At 41.4% G+C, this 18,400-nt stretch overlaps 1 protein-coding gene across 1 annotated transcript in view; it reads left to right on the plus strand.

Annotated features, from left to right (window-relative positions):
- The window catches only part of LOC124117483 (sodium/glucose cotransporter 4-like), a 91,928-nt gene that overhangs the window by 71,485 nt on the left and 2,043 nt on the right, over positions 1-18,400 (plus strand). Inside the window, exons 3-15 of the mRNA XM_046479399.2 lie at positions 573-695; positions 1,539-1,610; positions 2,036-2,140; positions 2,813-2,872; positions 5,962-6,066; positions 9,512-9,617; positions 10,788-10,868; positions 12,233-12,447; positions 13,312-13,447; positions 14,617-14,724; positions 15,032-15,351; positions 15,926-16,147; positions 17,074-17,287. Of these exons, the coding sequence (XP_046335355.2) occupies positions 618-695; positions 1,539-1,610; positions 2,036-2,140; positions 2,813-2,872; positions 5,962-6,066; positions 9,512-9,617; positions 10,788-10,868; positions 12,233-12,447; positions 13,312-13,447; positions 14,617-14,724; positions 15,032-15,351; positions 15,926-16,147; positions 17,074-17,287 (1,822 nt within the window). The 5' untranslated portion in view covers positions 573-617. The remainder of the gene's footprint in view (positions 1-572; positions 696-1,538; positions 1,611-2,035; positions 2,141-2,812; positions 2,873-5,961; positions 6,067-9,511; positions 9,618-10,787; positions 10,869-12,232; positions 12,448-13,311; positions 13,448-14,616; positions 14,725-15,031; positions 15,352-15,925; positions 16,148-17,073; positions 17,288-18,400) is intronic.

The raw sequence follows: 18,400 nt of genomic DNA on the forward strand, positions 1-18,400 counted from the left end.
CAAAAACGGGTGTTATCTGAAGACAACACGTGGCCATTACTATTTAAATACACAATAAGGGCCCACAATGATAACTGGTCAAAATGTTAAAATTTTAGGATTGTGAAGTTTTTAATTTGGTTCAGTATATATTGTTTGACCTTGGAAAATGTCACATTGTGGCATTATTTCCTTTTGGTAAACCCAAAAGTAATTTCATTGCACGAAGATGAGACAAATGTCGCTATGAGTGTCGTTTTGTCACGCTTTCGTTAATGATGATACTTTTTTATTTTTGTAAGGGCGACATTGCCTACAGAAAAAGGAAGTGTAGTCAAAATGTGTCGCAACAAGAAAAAAGTGTCACAGATCGACCACTCTGCCTTTTCTGCACGCATGTTTATGGCACATAGACATGTCGTGCAGCAAGCATGAAGTACTTTTAATCTGTTAATATTTATTAATATTTTGATCCAGCTACAACACAAGACTTCCACGTATCCCGTGTTGTATTGTTAACATCTTTTCTGAAACAACAAGGTCTATATCGTTTTTATTTGATGTCAAAAGCTCAATCGCACTTTTCGTTTCAGTTTACCAAAACGTAAGTCCACCAATTATTGCCCATCTGAAGAAAGATGCCAGAACAACTTCAAACCGGGGATTATGCGGCAGTGGGCGGGTACTTCGTGCTGGTGTTGGGCGTAGGAATATGGGTAGGTAATCAATGGCGTTATATGACTCCAGAGACTGTTGAACATTAATATGGACTAAATTTCAGTGGCAGCAAATGATTGAAGTGCTAGTACAATACCGGTAGCAGCGAGTGGGTTATAAGGTTATTGTCATAGTATATGAACATGGAAAACTTGATCTTTCGTGAAGTTTCGGGATGGGACAGTTTCACGAAGGTTAGCCGCATGTGAGAGAGACAAGAGGCCGATTCAATGCCTTTTTCGACCTGACTTGCACTCTATCTACTTAACAAGTGTGAGGGGCACGGATGGCCCAGTCGTCTAAGGCGCCGCGATTCGCTGTGCAGAGTTGCGTCCCTTGGGCACGCCAGAAACCTATGATTGTGGGTTCGAATCCCGGTTCGCCCCGATTATGTTTCTAGGTTTGTCAGCACCATACCCGTGCTCGTGGGTTTCACCGAAGTGGTAAATGTCTGAGACCTGCATCACTTCGGGCTTTCCTCCCACTTTAAGCTGACACGCCGTGATATAACTGGAATACTGTTAAAAGCGGCGTTAAACCCAACTCACTCACTAACAAGTGTGCTTTGGATACTTATTTGAAAACACCGAATTCCTGTCTCCTTTCATTATTTGTCAATGATAAAATTCTGGACATCCATGAGTGCACTTACATTAATCCGAGGACCTGTTACTTATTTGCTGCTACCACCAAGATCTGCACCGAGGCAGCTCCACCCAGTCTCCACTCAGGCTCGCGCCCCATGCTCCTCCGTGCCACCACGATGCATGCATTGTTAGTTACACAAGAAGTGAATTCAATGTATTTATATCAATGATTTGGTAATCCTTCCTCCCTTACAGTCCAGCTTACGACGTGGTAAAAACAGTGCGGAGGGCTACTTCCTTGCCGGGAAACACATGACATGGCTTCCGGTTTGTAATTTCTTTGTTTCACCGACGTCCTCTGAAGTCCATGATCACAACCATTTCACCTTACTATAATCACAAACAATATTAGTCAATGTATTTTTGGGGTACAACCGAACATGCTCTTTCTACAAACAATTGAAAAAAGCGTTATACGACGCTGAAAAGTTGTTTTAGTTTTAACATTCAAAGCCTCAAGCAATGTTGTATGGCAGACATGTGTAGGACATGTCCATCTTCAAAGACGACCGTACAGCTTATTATCTTAATACCTAACAATTATTGATCGTTTTAATAAAAAAAAGATACTCAAGTGTTTAAAATTGTGATCAGTACCAAACTGACGACGCCCTTTATGAAGAATATAATGCGCTCATTATTAACACAAAACTAGTTGTCTTGACAACACTGTTTACTTTTTGCTTTTACAGATAGGGGCATCACTGTTCGCAAGCAATGTTGGTGCTCCCATGTTCATTGGCTTAGCAGGCGCCGGGGCTGCATCCGGGTACTCAGTTGTGGTTTACGAATGGATAGTAAGTTCAATAATACACACGTATACGCGCTGCATCTGGTAATCTCAATGTTAAGTTGTCATATTTGGCATTTACATCTGGTAGTGATACAACATAATTGGTCTAAAGGGTCAGTAAAGTAGCCAAAGCATTGTCATATTTAACACAAGATTCGTGTACGAGAATATTTTGCGTTCTTTTCTGTCTTTGAAAACTGAGAGAAGCCTTCGGTTTTTTCATTTTAGATACGGTTAATTCATAATGGTTAATGCATTTGTATTTATTTGCAATATCAGGTGCGAGTTTTAAATGAAATTAAGAGGTATCAAATAGCTTATCTCTAAATATACAAACCTACATATGTATGTACATCCTCTACATGGCAGTAGACCCGTGAAGAACCGGATTAAAACTGGTCATCAATAACCCACGCTTGTTACAGAGGCGACTGTGCTTCTCGTAAGAGGCGACTAAAGGGGTCGGGTGGTCAGGCTCGCTGACTTGGTTGATGCATGTCATCGTATCCCATTGCGTAGATCGATGCTCATGGTGTGAACCACGAGATTGTCTTGTCCAGACTCAATTATTTACAGACCACCGTCATATACCCCGAATTTTGCTTATTGCGGCGTTAAACAACAAACAGACAACAAACAAACTACATGGCAGTAAGAAGTTCATTCGTCTTTTTAGGCATCTTTCCTGCTGATTAGTCTTGGATGGTTTTTCGTTCCTGTTTTTGTCGCCAGTGGGGTAAGTCATGATCAACTGACAAATTTACGTTTAACTCCCGAATGTGACATAAGTATATACCATTGGTAACCTACTGCCTAATAGTTCATTCCGCTAACACGCGTTGAGGAACGTTGAGAACACGCATGTGACACGGGTGCTCAACGAGTTGCACACGGGTTGACTATTTTTTCGTAACGAGTTACGGTACTTCACTAAATATCCTAATGGACCTTCTATTATAAGAAATACATCTTTTTGTAGACCTTTCAATTTCAACTGTTATAAGCTACTAACGTTTAAATGTATCTAATTTTACCGTTAAAAAGGTTGTTGAAATATGTTATTGTGTCAAACGTATTTAAATTTATCTTCACACGCAGCGCTTGTTGCATTAACATTCATAGATTATCATCATCAATGTTTAGGTTTTACGTCAACTTCACAGTCCTGTATTTCATCGACGGGGTAGGTCGGGTTGAATAATAAATAATATGCTTAATGGATATAAACCACCATACTTAATTGTGGGGGAAATGTTTAATGTCATACAGTACATTACATTATTAAGTATAGTATAGCTATATATATTGACTATAAGTTATACATGATATTTATATGTAAATACGGGTTGAGTCCCATTTCGCCTACATCCCACTTTGCCTACAGAAAACATGTAGGCGAATAACCGGTTTGATTGTGATAACTGTCACACCTGACTTATATGTCTGAATGACACGTCTGAAAACAAGGGGTGAACCGTTACACAGTAATTCGGGGTAACGATTTTCTGTGCTATAGAATCAAAGTATCGTTGTGCTGCATGTATATAGAGTACATATAACTTACGATGATATGTTTTTCCTAATATGTACGATGTATGGCATAAGTATATACACTTAAAAGTAGACACATGTTACTGACAATAATGACAGAGAGATAAATAAACGAAGGACGGGTAAGTATTATTACCTTGGTTAATTAAAAGTTGCCATTTTTTAAACAGTTTTTCATAGTATGAAAAATATGATGGTGCAGAAAAAAACCTAGCAATTAACACTATAACCGTGATGCAATCGCGTTACTTAATACAACCCACAAAGAACATTTTTTTACTATTTATTCCTTATTTGATATCAATAATTCATTTATGGATACCAAAGAATGAATTTATATCACAAATGTTATTTTATTTATCATGAAATGTTTATTAATATAGCAAATCGGTTTTTAGATATCAATAACAATATTTATTATCAAATAACGTACTTTATCATCTAAATAATCGAGTATCGTATTGTATTTCAAGCCTTCGTCTCCGTGAACTTTATGCCCATTTTTTAATAATTCGTGAAGATAGGTAGAGTATCGTAACATTTACATATAAAGTCATATCCAGATTATGTCTCTACATATAAGTAAGGGCAAGCTTCTTCCCTTTGTTTAATCAGTGTTCCTCCTGGATATGAATGTGGAACACGGGCTTTAGGGTTACATATGTATCTTGTTATCATTGTATTTTAATGCGATTATGATGTTTCTAGGATCAAGAAGAAGCTATATTGACAGTAGCGCAGGGGATTTATTCAACAAGCCCGTGAAAACAACACAGCTTTGGCTCAATGTTTACCTCTCCTGGCGGCCATTATGCAACGGCCATCTTACACACAACCCCGCGCTCACGTCTACAGGTCTCTTCCTGTGGTACGGTAATTAGTAGAACCCTCTCTCCAAAGTGAATCCTCCATGATATAACCTAGTCTCATTAATTAAATGCTGCCCCTCCCAATCGTCACGGCTATGGAGAGACCCAACCATCATGAAGTAATTAGCATCCAATAAAAACAATGCTCCGCCAAACCTCATAAACATGATCACTGAAAGTCGTACTACAGACGTTTAATCTCAAATCACAAAAAAAGCATGTGAATAGGAATAACTTTTAACAGGATCATGTATCTCTTAACACCATCGCAAAACATCATGTAGAAGCCTTAAACAGTACTTATATTTTCCAACAAAATCACATCTAAAAATGAGACATCAGCAAGTACATATAATAAAATGTCAGCAAGTACATATAATAAAATGTGTATTAACATTTTTCGTCAGGAAATAAAAACACTATCTCCTTGTTTCCACCTCCATGTTCAGCTAAACACGGGTTCTCCTTTGGTCAAAAGTTTGTTCCCCCTGTAATGAGTGTGACACGCGTTGCACACGGGTATCACACGCGGGGCGGACGGGTTCCACACGAGTGACCAACGGGGTGCACACGGGTTGCGTAACACGTTGCCCATGCGTGTAAAGGGAATGAACTAGGCATGAATGAACTAGGCAGTAGTGTATAATATTCACATTCAATAATAATTACACGTATTTGGATGTCTAATAGAATGCATAAATGTCTTCGAAAAAGTAGAAAAAGTTGATGAATAAAAATAATTTCAATTAATTGAGTGAGCTTACCGTCAAGTGAATCTGATGCAATGAACACACAAAGCCATTTAGAAAGTGGTCAAATTAAACAAATGTTATATTTGGGATAACACTTTCTGAATAAAGTACAGACTCTCGTAATTGTTGGGGTCGAGCCCCGCCCGGGATCCGAACCCACACTGCGAGAGTGAGGCACCTAATCGTCAGCACACAATGTCAGCGATCTAACCCAATCAGCCACCGAGGCTTTCACAAAAACGAAAGTCCGACAACTGGTAGTCTAGATCACGTACTTTGCGTATCCCTCTGACAAGTGTAAATTGACGCAGCTCCCATGTCCGAAAGCTATATGAGCATACACTGTCATTTAGAAAGTTGTCAAATGCATCAAATGTTATATTTTGGATAACACTTTCTTTGTACAGTACAGATTCTAGTGCTAATTTGAACTAAGATTAAAGGATAACGGAACACGTAGAGGACTCTGCACGCCAATGTGTTGTCTCTTTAACGACTGGTTCACCGTTCAGAAAGGATTACAAAAGTTACTATTCGAGAAGAAATTATTAAAAATTCAGTAAATTGAATTAATGTTGCTTCGCGCAAAACGTATTTGTTCCTGCAGTCAGATAAATCTGTTTAATATAACACCGAATCTTCATCCTCTGTAGGCCTACACTATGCCTGAATATCTGAAGAAGCGGTTCGGAGGAGTTCGTCTCAGAATCTGTCTCTCCATCCTTGGGCTGTTCCTGTACATCGTTACGAAGATATCGGTATGGAACTTGTGTTAAACAATTGTTAAATATTATTTAATAAATGCATATAAAGATAAGATAGGCATATTTAGTACACAACCGTTATATAGAGGCTAATTACTGTTGGTTCACAAATATACTGCCGTTTCGAGTAGCATGGTGAGGTCCCACCACCGAACGAGACCAGATAAACTGGTTTTTATTCAATTTCTTATTGCATAATTCATGTAATAGAAGGAAGACAAAAATATTTTACACATATTGTATTATTTATATATACTGACGGACAAAAGAAACTTTACCCCATTAATAAGCAATTGCAAAAAATTAATATCACAAGTTCAAACTAAATCAATGCAAAACACACCGTCCACGCACAATGCTCTGTGTTGAAAGTGATACACGGGACGTTTTTTGTGAAATGCGAAAAGTGAAAAAGTCGTGCTGCTTGGGCAGTCCAAACTACACGTACAGTAAGGGTTTACAAATGATACGGAGGGCATGTCAGACACTTACACTAATAAAAAAACCCCATACCACCACAGACTGACACCCGAACAACGCGAGTGGGCCCTGGGTCTGATACAGATGGGACCCACCAGTGCCCACATTGCTCGAACTTTTGGTTGCTCCCGTGTTGCTGTAACTAAGACCGTTACAGACAGACCATTCAGACATCGGACAGGCCAAGGGCAGGCAGACCGAGGGTAACTACGCCCAATGAAGACCGGTACTTGCGTAATTTGCATCTCCGGAATCGATTTCTGACAGTGACGCGTTCAGCGACGAATGAATTTTCGTCAACAGACACTGGGCAGGCGACTCAATGAACTATGTCTAACAGACCTTACAGAGGACAGTTATTGACAGCGCAACATCGTCGTCAGAGATTGAGATGGCCCAGGACTGTACGTCGTTGGCAGTCACGTGACTGGCAGAGGGTCGTCTTCACTGATGAAAGTCGGTTCTGTCTGTTCATAGCTGAAGGATGACAGCGTGTTTACCTCCGAAAGAGAGAGAACCAGCGTCGGCATGTTGCGTTCAGGAGATCTTGTCGTATAGTGGAAGGGTGTTATTATGTGGGGAGGAATTTGTGAGAGAGAGAGAGAGCAGAGAACAGCCCTGGTCTCCGTCAACGCATATTTGACAGCTCAGCGTCACATGGATGACATTCGTCGTCCGATTGTACTACCATTTCCACAACAGCTACCACGAGATGTCCTTTATCAGCATGACAACGACAGACCCCATACAGCCCGAATCGTACAGGACTGCCCTGCAGCCAACAACGCCAACGTGTTGCCGTGGCCTACACGCTCCCCAGACATGTCCCCCATAAACACCTTTAGGATGACATGGATCGCCGTGTTCGACAGCGACCACGTTCTCCATCCAAACGACAAGAACTGACACAGGCCCTCCAAGAAGAATGACTGCGTATCCCAATTGACTTCATCTGTGCACCGGAGAGTGAGTGAGTGAGTGAGTGGGTGAGTGGGTATGGTTTTACGCCGCTTTTAGCAATATTCCAGCAATATCACGGCGGGGGACACCAGAAATGGACTTCACACATTGTACCCATGTCGGGAATCGAACACCGGAGAGTTTTTGAATGTAGCGGAGAGTGCTCATACACGCTATTTATGTGTCGTGTCACTGCACTGGAGGTATTTTAGATTCATGTGCCCCTTGTTGAAAGCTTGTTTTTGCTACCCCACCTCAATTCGGACAACTGTCATGCTAATATCGGATGCTGTATGACTCCAATTTTTAAATGTTTATTTCGTTGAGATTTTGTTCTTTGCAATACATATTACTTCAGGCATCTATCTTTTGTGGTTTTTAAACTAGAGTGATTTAAAACTATAGTAAAGTTTCTTTTGGCCCTCAGTTTATATGTATTGTATAAAGAGGGAGATGAACACCATACACTTTGCAGAACATATCTCATGGTGTCTGTAAAACTTTTATGTGGCAGTGTCTGATATCATATCAGGTTTTAAAATATGAGTTCGTTGTCATTCGACAAAGATATCATATCAGTTCATCGTCACTCGGCAGAGATAGGATATCAGTTCATCGTCATTTGGCAGATAGGATATCAGTTTATCGTCATTTGGCAGATGGATATCAGTTCATCGTCACTCGGCAGAGATAGGATATCAGTTCATCGTCATTTGGCAGATAGGATATCAGTCCATCGTCACTCGGCAGAGATAGGATATCAGTTCATCGTCATTTGGCAGATAGGATATCAGTTCATCGTAACTCGGCAGAGATAGGATATCAGTTCATCGTCATTTGGCAGATAGGATATCAGTCCATCGTCACTCGGCAGAGATAGGATATCAGTTCATCGTCATTTGGCAGATAGGATATCAGTCCATCGTCACTCGGCAGAGATAGGATATCAGTTCATCGTCATTTGGCAGATAGGATATCAGTCCATCGTCACTTGGCAGAGATAGGATATCAGTTCATCGTCATTTGGCAGATAGGATATCAGTCCATCGTCACTCGGCAGAGATAGGATATCAGTTCATCGTCATTTGGCAGATAGGATATCAGTCCATCGTCACTCGGCAGAGATAGGATATCAGTTCATCGTCATTTGGCAGATAGGATATCAGTCCATCGTCACTCGGCAGAGATAGGATATCAGTTCATCGTCATTTGGCAGATAGGATATCAGTCCATCGTCACTCGGCAGAGATAAGATATCGGTTCATCGTCATTTGGCAGATAGGATATCAGTCCATCGTCACTCGGCAGAGATAGGATATCAGTTCATCGTCATTTGGCAGATAGGATATCAGTCCATCGTCACTCGGCAGAGATAGGATATCAGTTCATCGTCATTTGGCAGATAGGATATCAGTTTATCGTCATTTGGCAGATAAGATATCAGTTCATCGTCATTTGGCAGATAAGATATCAGTTTATCGTCATTTGGCAGATAGGATATCAGTTCATCGTCATTTGGCAGATAAGATATCAGTTTATCGTCATTTGGCAGATAAGATATCAGTTTATCGTCATTTGGCAGATAGGATATCAGTTTATCGTCATTTGGCAGATAAAATATCAGTTTATCGTCATTTGGCAGATAGGATATCAGTTCATCGTCATTTGGCAGATAAGATATCAGTTTATCGTCATTTGGCAGATAGGATATCAGTCCATCGTCACTCGGCAGAGGTATCATATCAGTTATTAGTCACTCGGCAGTGATAAGATATCAGTTCATCGGCGTTTGCTTGTGGTAGAGATACTAGGTTGACCGAACCACCCTGGGTTGGAAAGTGTAAAATAACAAAAATGAAATTTGTATTTATTGTCAAATATGATCGTCTGATCTAATGACCAGACAATTTTGACATTTTTACTTTTGGCGGTGATATATGAACTTTGTCCGTTCACTCGATGTGCACTTTAATTATTAATTTTTAAAATCACTTTTCAGATTGAAATCTACTGCGGGGCTGTGTTCATGCAGCTACTTCTTGGCTGGAATCTCTACATGTGCATCATTGGCATACTGGCCGTTACAGCTCTATATACAGTCATAGGTACATGTGTAAATACTATAATGTAATCACACACACACACACACACACACACACACACACACACACACACACACACACACACACACACACACACACACACACACACACACACACACACTCTCTCTCTCTCTCTCTCTCACACACACACACACTCTCTCCCTCTCTCTATCTCTCTCACTCACTCACTCACTCTCTCTCTCACACACACACACACACACACACACACACTCTCTCACACACACATACTCTCTCAAACACACACACACACACACACACACACACACACACACAACACGCATTGGAAATGGTTAGATCTGTCATGTCAAAGGTCAAGGTCATAGCTTGGAAACGTATGTTTACCGCCAAACCCAAGAAGATTTGACTGTATGTCAATGAATCATATATATTTCACCCTAAGGGCGGGCCGTGATAGTTAAATGTCGTGACCTACGTGTAAGTCGGGTCACGGTGAAGGTCGTTCGTAAAGTATGTTTTCCATTTTACCAAAATGGCTTATTATGTGTAGATATGTTTTAAATATTATTTTATCAATCTTCATACACTCAAGGAGCGGTGAGGGTAGTCTAGTGGTTAACGCGTTCGCTCATCACGCCGAATCCTTGTCCAGTTTGAAACTTTTACTGAACTTTCAATTTGAAAAGCACTGTAAACGTGTTTGCCGAACCTTAAATGATGTCACTGGTCTGGAAGTGATGCCATTGGAGCGAAAAGCTTTTATGTCTCTCAATATGGTAGCTAGAATAAAGGTACAACAACCTGGTATGAGGTTTCTTAATTAATCAGTTTGCTTTAAGTGAGTGAATGAGTTAGATTTAATGCCGCTTTTAACAGTAGTACAGTTATATCACGGCGTGTCAGCTTAATGTGGGAGGAAAGCCCGAAGTGATGCAGGTCTCAGATGTTTATCACTTCGGTGAAACCCACGAGCACGGATATGGTGCTGACAAACCTAGAAACGGGGCGAACCGGACGCAACTCTGCACAGCGTATCGCGGCGCCTTAGACGACTGGGCGCCTTTACGATGCACACTGGAAAACCAATTTGAAAGCAGTAGCTAATTCATTTTCTCCTGTATGTTTATGGGTATAAAATGTTTCTTATGAACCACATTTATGCTCAATACATAATCTTTCTGAATCTCGTTGCAGGCGGTCTCGTTGCAGTTATGTACACCGACACATTACAAACATTTATAATCTTAATAGGAGCCTTTATTCTGACATTCAAAGGTAAGCTGAACACAGGTATTTATAATTCTAAAACGAATGCGGAAGTTTTGCCACTGCTTGATTGGTTGAAATACTGACTACAAAAGTCCAGTTTCACCCGTTGCCGAGCTAGGTTGGAATTTCGTGGCTCGATCGTAGCGCCACCAGTGGCTATTGCGAGTAATGTTCCTCCTATTGACCAATCAGATTGAAGCTCTCATATTACTTTTATTTGCTTCAAAGAATATGGCGGCGTGCAGTCTGATCGATAATCAAGATCAATATTGTTATAAAGCGGACCTTACCTCGCGAAGTGCATAAAATGACGTGAGGACCTTGATTACAAATATTTGGCAAATATCTGTCGACGCCCTGTTTGCGGTACGCAGGGTAGAAACTAGACTTTCATAGTCAGTTAACTCCCTTGGCTCAGGAAGAGGCATTGCGTCTGATTTGTTTCATCAGTGTTTGGAGTGAGTGAGTAAGTTTGGTTTAACGCCGCTTTTAACAGTAGTACAGTCAAATCACGGCGTGTCAGCTTAATGTGGGAGGAAAGCCCGAAGTGATGCAGGTCTCAGACATTTACCACTTCGGTGAAACCCACGAGCACGGGCATGGTGCTGTCAAACCTAGAAACATAATCGGGGCGAACCGGGATTCGAACCCACAAACATAGGTTTCTGGCGTGCCCAAGGGACGCAACTCTGCACAGCGAATCGCGGCGCCTTAGACGTGCACCCGTGGCCCAATTCATAAACAGAGAATACCTTGTCACTTTGATACACGCTGGGTGTGTATTTGGTTCAAGGCAGACTTTAAGCATGGAACGTATTAATACACACAAACTGTTAAGTATGTACTATACATCACTCGTAGTTAGGCTCATCACGTTTCAGACATCCTCATTCATTGTATCATGGCGTCATAGCATTCAAGGGGGCGGTCGGGTGGCCTAGTGGTTAAAGCGTTCGCTTGACACGCCGAAGACCCGGGTTCGATTCCCAACATGGGTACAATGTGTGAAGCCCATTTGTGGTGTCCCCCGCCGTGATATTGCTGGAATATTGCTAAAAGCGGCGTAAATCCATACTCACTCACTCATAGCATTCAAGAGAAACGCCTTGAACGTTTTGCTGCTGTTTTTGCCAACATATTTTTCTAAGATTTTCTCATGTTTTGGACTTTTCGAATGTAACATTTAAAAGTTCTGGGGTACGACTCAGATTCCAAATGAACTCCTAAATGTAGTGTGTTCCTTGGTCTTCACTCAGAATACATACAACTAATTTGTAACACCTCTAAATAAATGGTTGTTTCCTTCTTGTCACAGTTCTTAAAATGCAAGGTTTTTGCGTTTACCTGTAATAAAAATGGATTTTGTTCAGGCTTCCAACAAATCAACGGCTTCGGGGGTTTAGAAGAAGGTTTTTTGACTGCTGTCTCCAACACAACTAAGACTAACGCCACTCACTACACCTGTGCTCTTCCCCCGAAGGACTCTTTGCACATCTGGAGAGATCCTGTGGATGGGGACATTCCATGGCCAGGGGCTGTCTTTGGCCTAACCATCATAGCTGCGTGGGTGTGGTGCACTGATCAGGTAGATACATAGAAGCATGTCAGTTCAGTCATGAATTCTTTGTTACATGTACGTCCTGTCATGGGTCCCTGATTTTGATCCTTGGCTTGTCAGAACCATATTCTGATAAATAACGAGAATCATTGACACCTACGAAACTTCATCACATTATATCTGTGTCATAATTCAATTTAGACCGCCTCCGTGGTCTAGCGGTAGAGCGTCCGCCCGGAGAGCGGAAGGTCCGGGATTCGATCCCCGGCCGCGTCATTCCAAAAAGACGTTAAAAGATGGTACTTGTTGTTACCCCGTGTGGCACTCGGCATTAAGGGGCTAAAGCAAGGACTGGTCGGGTCGGAGTCAGTATACTGTGTCTGAGTGGGGTATCCATGTTAAACTGCAGCATGGTATCTCAGTGAGCTAGCACTATAAATTCAATTTAAAAGAAAGTCTCAGTGATTTTGCACATACAAAAGTCTCTGTATGGATTAAACTTATTATTGAAACGGTATATCTAAATGTTGCCGTCAGGGTTTTCAAGAGAGAGCTGCTGACATGTTGAATTAAGAGGAGGAAATAAGGACAAGAGAGATAAAAACCAAGATAAAGCTTACCGCTGGTATATTCAACAATGAACAATGTCTGTATTCATTTGTCCATTGGCCCAGACAGTGAGAGCTAGGTTTTTACCTGTGTATCAATGTTGGTACCAAATATAAAACACCAACGCCAGTCAAGAATCAATCTCAGTTATCTCCTGATTCTTTAAGGTATAAAAAACATATCAGTGGTGAAAATTATATCACCAGGTGTTCGCCAAATCAGATAGAGCTGACATTTCCAGCCATCCAGCCATTGCTCTTCATGTTCAGTATGGTCTTTCAGTTGATGGTCCAGCGAGCGCTCTCAGCTAAGAACATCAGTCATGCTAAAGGTGGATCCCTGTTTGCCGGAGCATTGAAGATATTACCTTTCTTCCTCTGGATTATTCCAGGGATGATAAGTCGCATCCTCTACCCAGGTACAATTATAACAATTTATGATTCCACAGGACATATATATCGCTTAGTTGAGAATGCTTCAATGAAATTGCATCACAATGCTTTGCAGACTATTTGTGACATCAGTAGGTATGCTGTCACAATCAAATGATATCACTAATCTCTCTGCCACTGGTTAGCTGTACTTTACAAACTGAAAAATGGGGAAGAATGATTTGCCTGATAAATAGAAACTCACCTTTGATCTAAGATCTATCAACACTGGTCAAAAAGGGATTACAGCTTCTAGGAGTTTTATACTTTTATCCACTCGTGTTGATAGATTTGGTATAAAAACACTTGATTGGTTGGTTGGTTTGTTGTTCAACGCCGCACTCAGCAATATTCCAGCTATATGACGACGGTCTGTAAATAATCGAATCTGGACCAGACAATCCAGTGATTAATATCATGAGCATCGATCCACGAAATTGGGATCGATGACATGCATCAACAAAGTCAGCGAGCCTGACTTCCCGATCCCGTAAGTCGCCTCTTACGACAAGCATAGTCGCCATGTACGGCAAGCATGGGCTGCTGAAAGACACTTAAGGTGAGATTCCTTATTGCTAGACACATGATATGAACTCTCGTCACGATATGGATGAAATATTGCCGATGCGACGTAAAGCATTAACTCACTCACTTGATAGGAACTTTACTCATTTGACATCGAGAGTGTCAGTAAACCTTACACCTTAATGATCGAGGGGCGGTCGGGTAGCCTGGTGGTTAAAGCGTTCCCTCGTCACGCCGAAGACCCGGGTTCGATTCCCGACATGGGTACAATGTGTGAAGCCTATTTCTGGTTTCCCCCGCCGTGATGTTGCTGGAATATTCCTAAAAGCGGCGTAAAACCATACTCACTCACTCACTCACTCACTCACTCACTTAATGATCGAACATCATTCTGGCACCACCAGGGGATGGCATCAGTTCTTGATATACTTATAACAAATGAGATATCAATTTTTTTTAAAAACTTAAAAACGTGAATAAGATCAATCATAATGTATATTCCATACACCATGGGACATGTCGTATTGTTACTTACTTTGTAAACTGAACACGAGACACTACAGATAATTCATAAATGTTGTAATTCCTTTTATGCATCAAATATTCAGCAATGACTATTATCTTCCTTCAGATGAAATAGCATGTTCTACTCCTGAGCGATGTTACGAAGTATGTCGGAACAGAGCTGGATGTACGAATATCGCCTACCCTCTCTTGGTGCTGAGGCTATTGCCGGAAGGTATATTGGAAATCATTGTGCAGTTTTAGAAATTCTTCTATTTATTTCATAACTAAATGGTGACAAGACTTGATATAGTGTACCACACAAGAGGAAGTCTGTGAAATGCCTTAAAAAGAGTTACTTCATAAGGTTTTTATCATGTACATGTATACACGTTTTCAAACCAAACTGAATGAAAAAAAATGAAAAAAAAGGAATATAGTTTCAACCGTTTATCAACAGATTCTTTAAACTCAGTGTTTTCTTGTTCATAGAACCATCGACATTTAACTCATTCAGAGCTTATTCAGTTTGTTGCTTGTAGGTCTCCGAGGTCTGATGCTTGCTGCTCTGCTTGCTGCCCTCATGAGCTCACTGACCTCCATCTTCAACAGTGCAAGTAGCATGTTCACGATGGACGTCTGGCCTCGGATCAGAAAGAAGCCCTCGGAGAATGAACTGATGATAGTTGGACGAGTAGCAGTGCTCGCCTGTACAGCAATAGGCATACTGTGGTTACCAATCTTGCAGCAAGCCCAGGGAGGGCAGCTGTGGGGGTACTTGCAGTCAGTAACGGCTTACACTGCTCCTCCTTGGCAGACAGTATTCATGTTTGCTCTACTGTGGAGACGGACATCTGAACAGGTTGAGTAAATCTTGGAAGATGGAGCAATCGCCCCTAACCATCCTTTAACCATCCTTTTCCCAATCAGCAACGATCAACGGACCCTGAAACGCTCTTCTGCATTTATGCATCGTTTTACTTCAGAAACAAAATCGTGGATGATGCATACAACATACTGAGTTCATTCATGTTCCCCATTAACACCCCCCAAGAATGGATTTACTAACAACCCTTCATTAATTCAAAAGGGGGCACGGGTGGCCCAGTCGTCTAAGGCGCCGCAATTCGCTGTGCAGAGTTGCGTTCCTTGGGCACGCCAGAAACCTATGATTGTGGGTTCGAATCCCGGTTCGCCCCGATTATGTTTCTAGGTTTGTCAGCACCATACCCGTGCTCGTGGGTTTCACCGAAGTGGTAAACGTCTGAGACCTGCATCACTTCGGGCTTTCCTCCCACATTAAGCTGACACGCCGCGATATAACTGGAATACTGTTAAAAGCGGCGTTAAACCCAACTCACTCACTCACTCACTCATTACTTCAAATAGTGTAATTTTAATGCAGGCATAACTACTAAGACCACGTTTCATTACAGGGTGCCTTCTGGGGTTTGATCGCGGGGCTGGTTGTTGGGATAATCCGCATGGTCGTGGACTTCACACACCCAGCCCCTTACTGTGGCAGTGAAGAGGAAGACACTCGCCCGGGAGTTTTGAAGCATGTGCATTTCCTCTACTTCGCCATGATCTCGGCTGCTGTTACTTCAGTAGTCATCGTCCTTGTCAGTCTGTGCACGGAGCCCAGATCAGAAGTTCAGGTAGGGCTGAAGGATCGTAAGAGATGCCTCAAACTTTTAGCATCTGCGGTTAGAAGGTAATGTAGATTTATGAAACACCTATGATACCAGTATATGAGGAAATACAAGTAGACTGAAATAAAACTAGAAAAAAAAGATAAGTTTTAAAGTTCAATGTCATGGCAACTGCACGTTTGTCTGTTTGCTTCGAACATTATTTCAGTTATCTTAAGGAATGTCAAGCTTATGTCAGAGGAAAGTGTTTGTTTGTTTGTTGTTTTAACGCCTCACTCAGCAATATGATGGCGTAGTGTAAATAATCGACTCTCGACCAGACAATCAAATGATTGACATAATGAATATCGATCTACGCAATTTGGATACGATGACATCGATCTACACAATTTGAACACGATGACATGCATCAACCAAGTCAGTGAGCTTGACCACTTAATCTCATTAGTTGCCTTTTATGACAAGCACAGTCGCCTTTTACGACAAGCATGGGTTGCTGAAGGCCTATTCTCTACCTTGATCGTCACGGGTAGGAAAGTAGAGCAGGTCATAGACGTCAACCACTTAGGTGAATCCCACGAACACTGGTTGGTGATGACAAACCAGTTATCGTGATAGTAACGGATTCTGACACGCCTCAGGGATGCTATTGTGCACAGTGAATAGCAGTTCTCTTGATTATTGAGCCATTCTCTTCTTGTCCATGGCGGAAGTTTTCAGTGACATGCTGTATCAGCGGCTGTACTGCACTAGAGAACACCACCAAAAATCTTCCACTTCGATTTCTCACATATTTTCTTGGTCTATTCATTTGGACTGATTCACAGATTTCACTAAACAATATGTACAATTACTTGCCCTACGTAACACATATAAAATAACCAAACCGTAAAGGAGTATCAGGACTCATGCATAGGAAATGATACTTACAGATTGGGCGCACTACGTGGTGGACACGCCACAACGCTGATCCAGACTTGGACCTAGAGAAAGGAGAAGGTGACATCAATTTAGAGAAGGTAAACGACAGTGATGACAACGAAGACAACGATTTTGAGAAGATAGAGGAAAATGGTGACGCCATAACTGACGAAAATATGAAATCAGCCGAGGTAGAAGACGGCCAGTTTGACACTGAGGTGCACCGTAAGTTTCGTCCTGTTATAACATTTCTGATCTATCTCAATATGGTGCATATTACCCTGTTCTGCACAATCTGCTTGCCTGTTTATGCTTCTGCTGTGAGTGAGTGAGTTTAGTTTTACGCCGCTTTTAGCAATATTCCAGTAATATCACGGCGGGGGACACCAGAAATGGGCTTCATACTTTGTACCAATGTCGTGAATCGAACACGGGTCTTCGGCGTGACGAGCGAACGCTTTAACCACTTGGCTACCCGACCGTCCCAACAATGCAAGACATGTCGTCTCATGCTTTCAGTCAGGATTGTACTACGTGTTTACCAGATTTTAAATTGAGGGACTACAAATACATACATAATCACTTTCTTGGGATATTTTCCTGTTGTTTCATTCCACGGTATTCCTGTTGGTCTATGCTTCGGTTCATGTGGTGAATAACACAACTCAAATAATAATTGTCACTTTACATTTTCAGACATTGCTCAACACCTATTGAAAACGTAATCTAGATACTAAGTTATGATCATGCGACACATTAAGAATTATTGTGATTACCATATAGGCGAAAAGACAGTTGCTTACATATAACTGTTCGAGGTAATTGTTTGAAGCGCTTATATAACTTTGTCAGTGATCGTCTTTCGCGGAAATTCACACGTTCGCCCGCTTTGCCCATTATCAAAGGGAAGCTACTCTAGACCATGAGACGTCACGTTTGTCTTCCTGGATATATAACGTCATGACGTTACGAAATGCAGCCAGATGACCCACACAGTGACAGGATGAACAAACGGACTTTCTGACATATTTCGGCCAGATCCAAGCACTTTATATTCGGGAAACGACCTCAAGCCGCAGAGGTGTGACAAATATATGGAAACTAGTATCTCTACTCTCTCGCTATATTGCTTCGCAATTTATATCGCCAACGATACCTATATTTGTAAAATGCCTCAGGTACTCCCCAGTTAGACGCTGATTTTGAGACTATCTATTATCTATTATAGATCCCCAATGGCATCACTGGATAACTCTAAACACTGAAAGAAAACACTGAAAATAGGACCTACCGTTGTTTATCCGTTGTTTGTTTCCTGTCGAGAGTCCTACCAATCCT

This window comes from Haliotis rufescens, unplaced genomic scaffold, assembly GCF_023055435.1.
Source record: "Haliotis rufescens isolate VD_foot unplaced genomic scaffold, xgHalRufe1.0.p SCAF_7, whole genome shotgun sequence".
Lineage (NCBI taxonomy): Eukaryota > Metazoa > Mollusca > Gastropoda > Lepetellida > Haliotidae > Haliotis > Haliotis rufescens.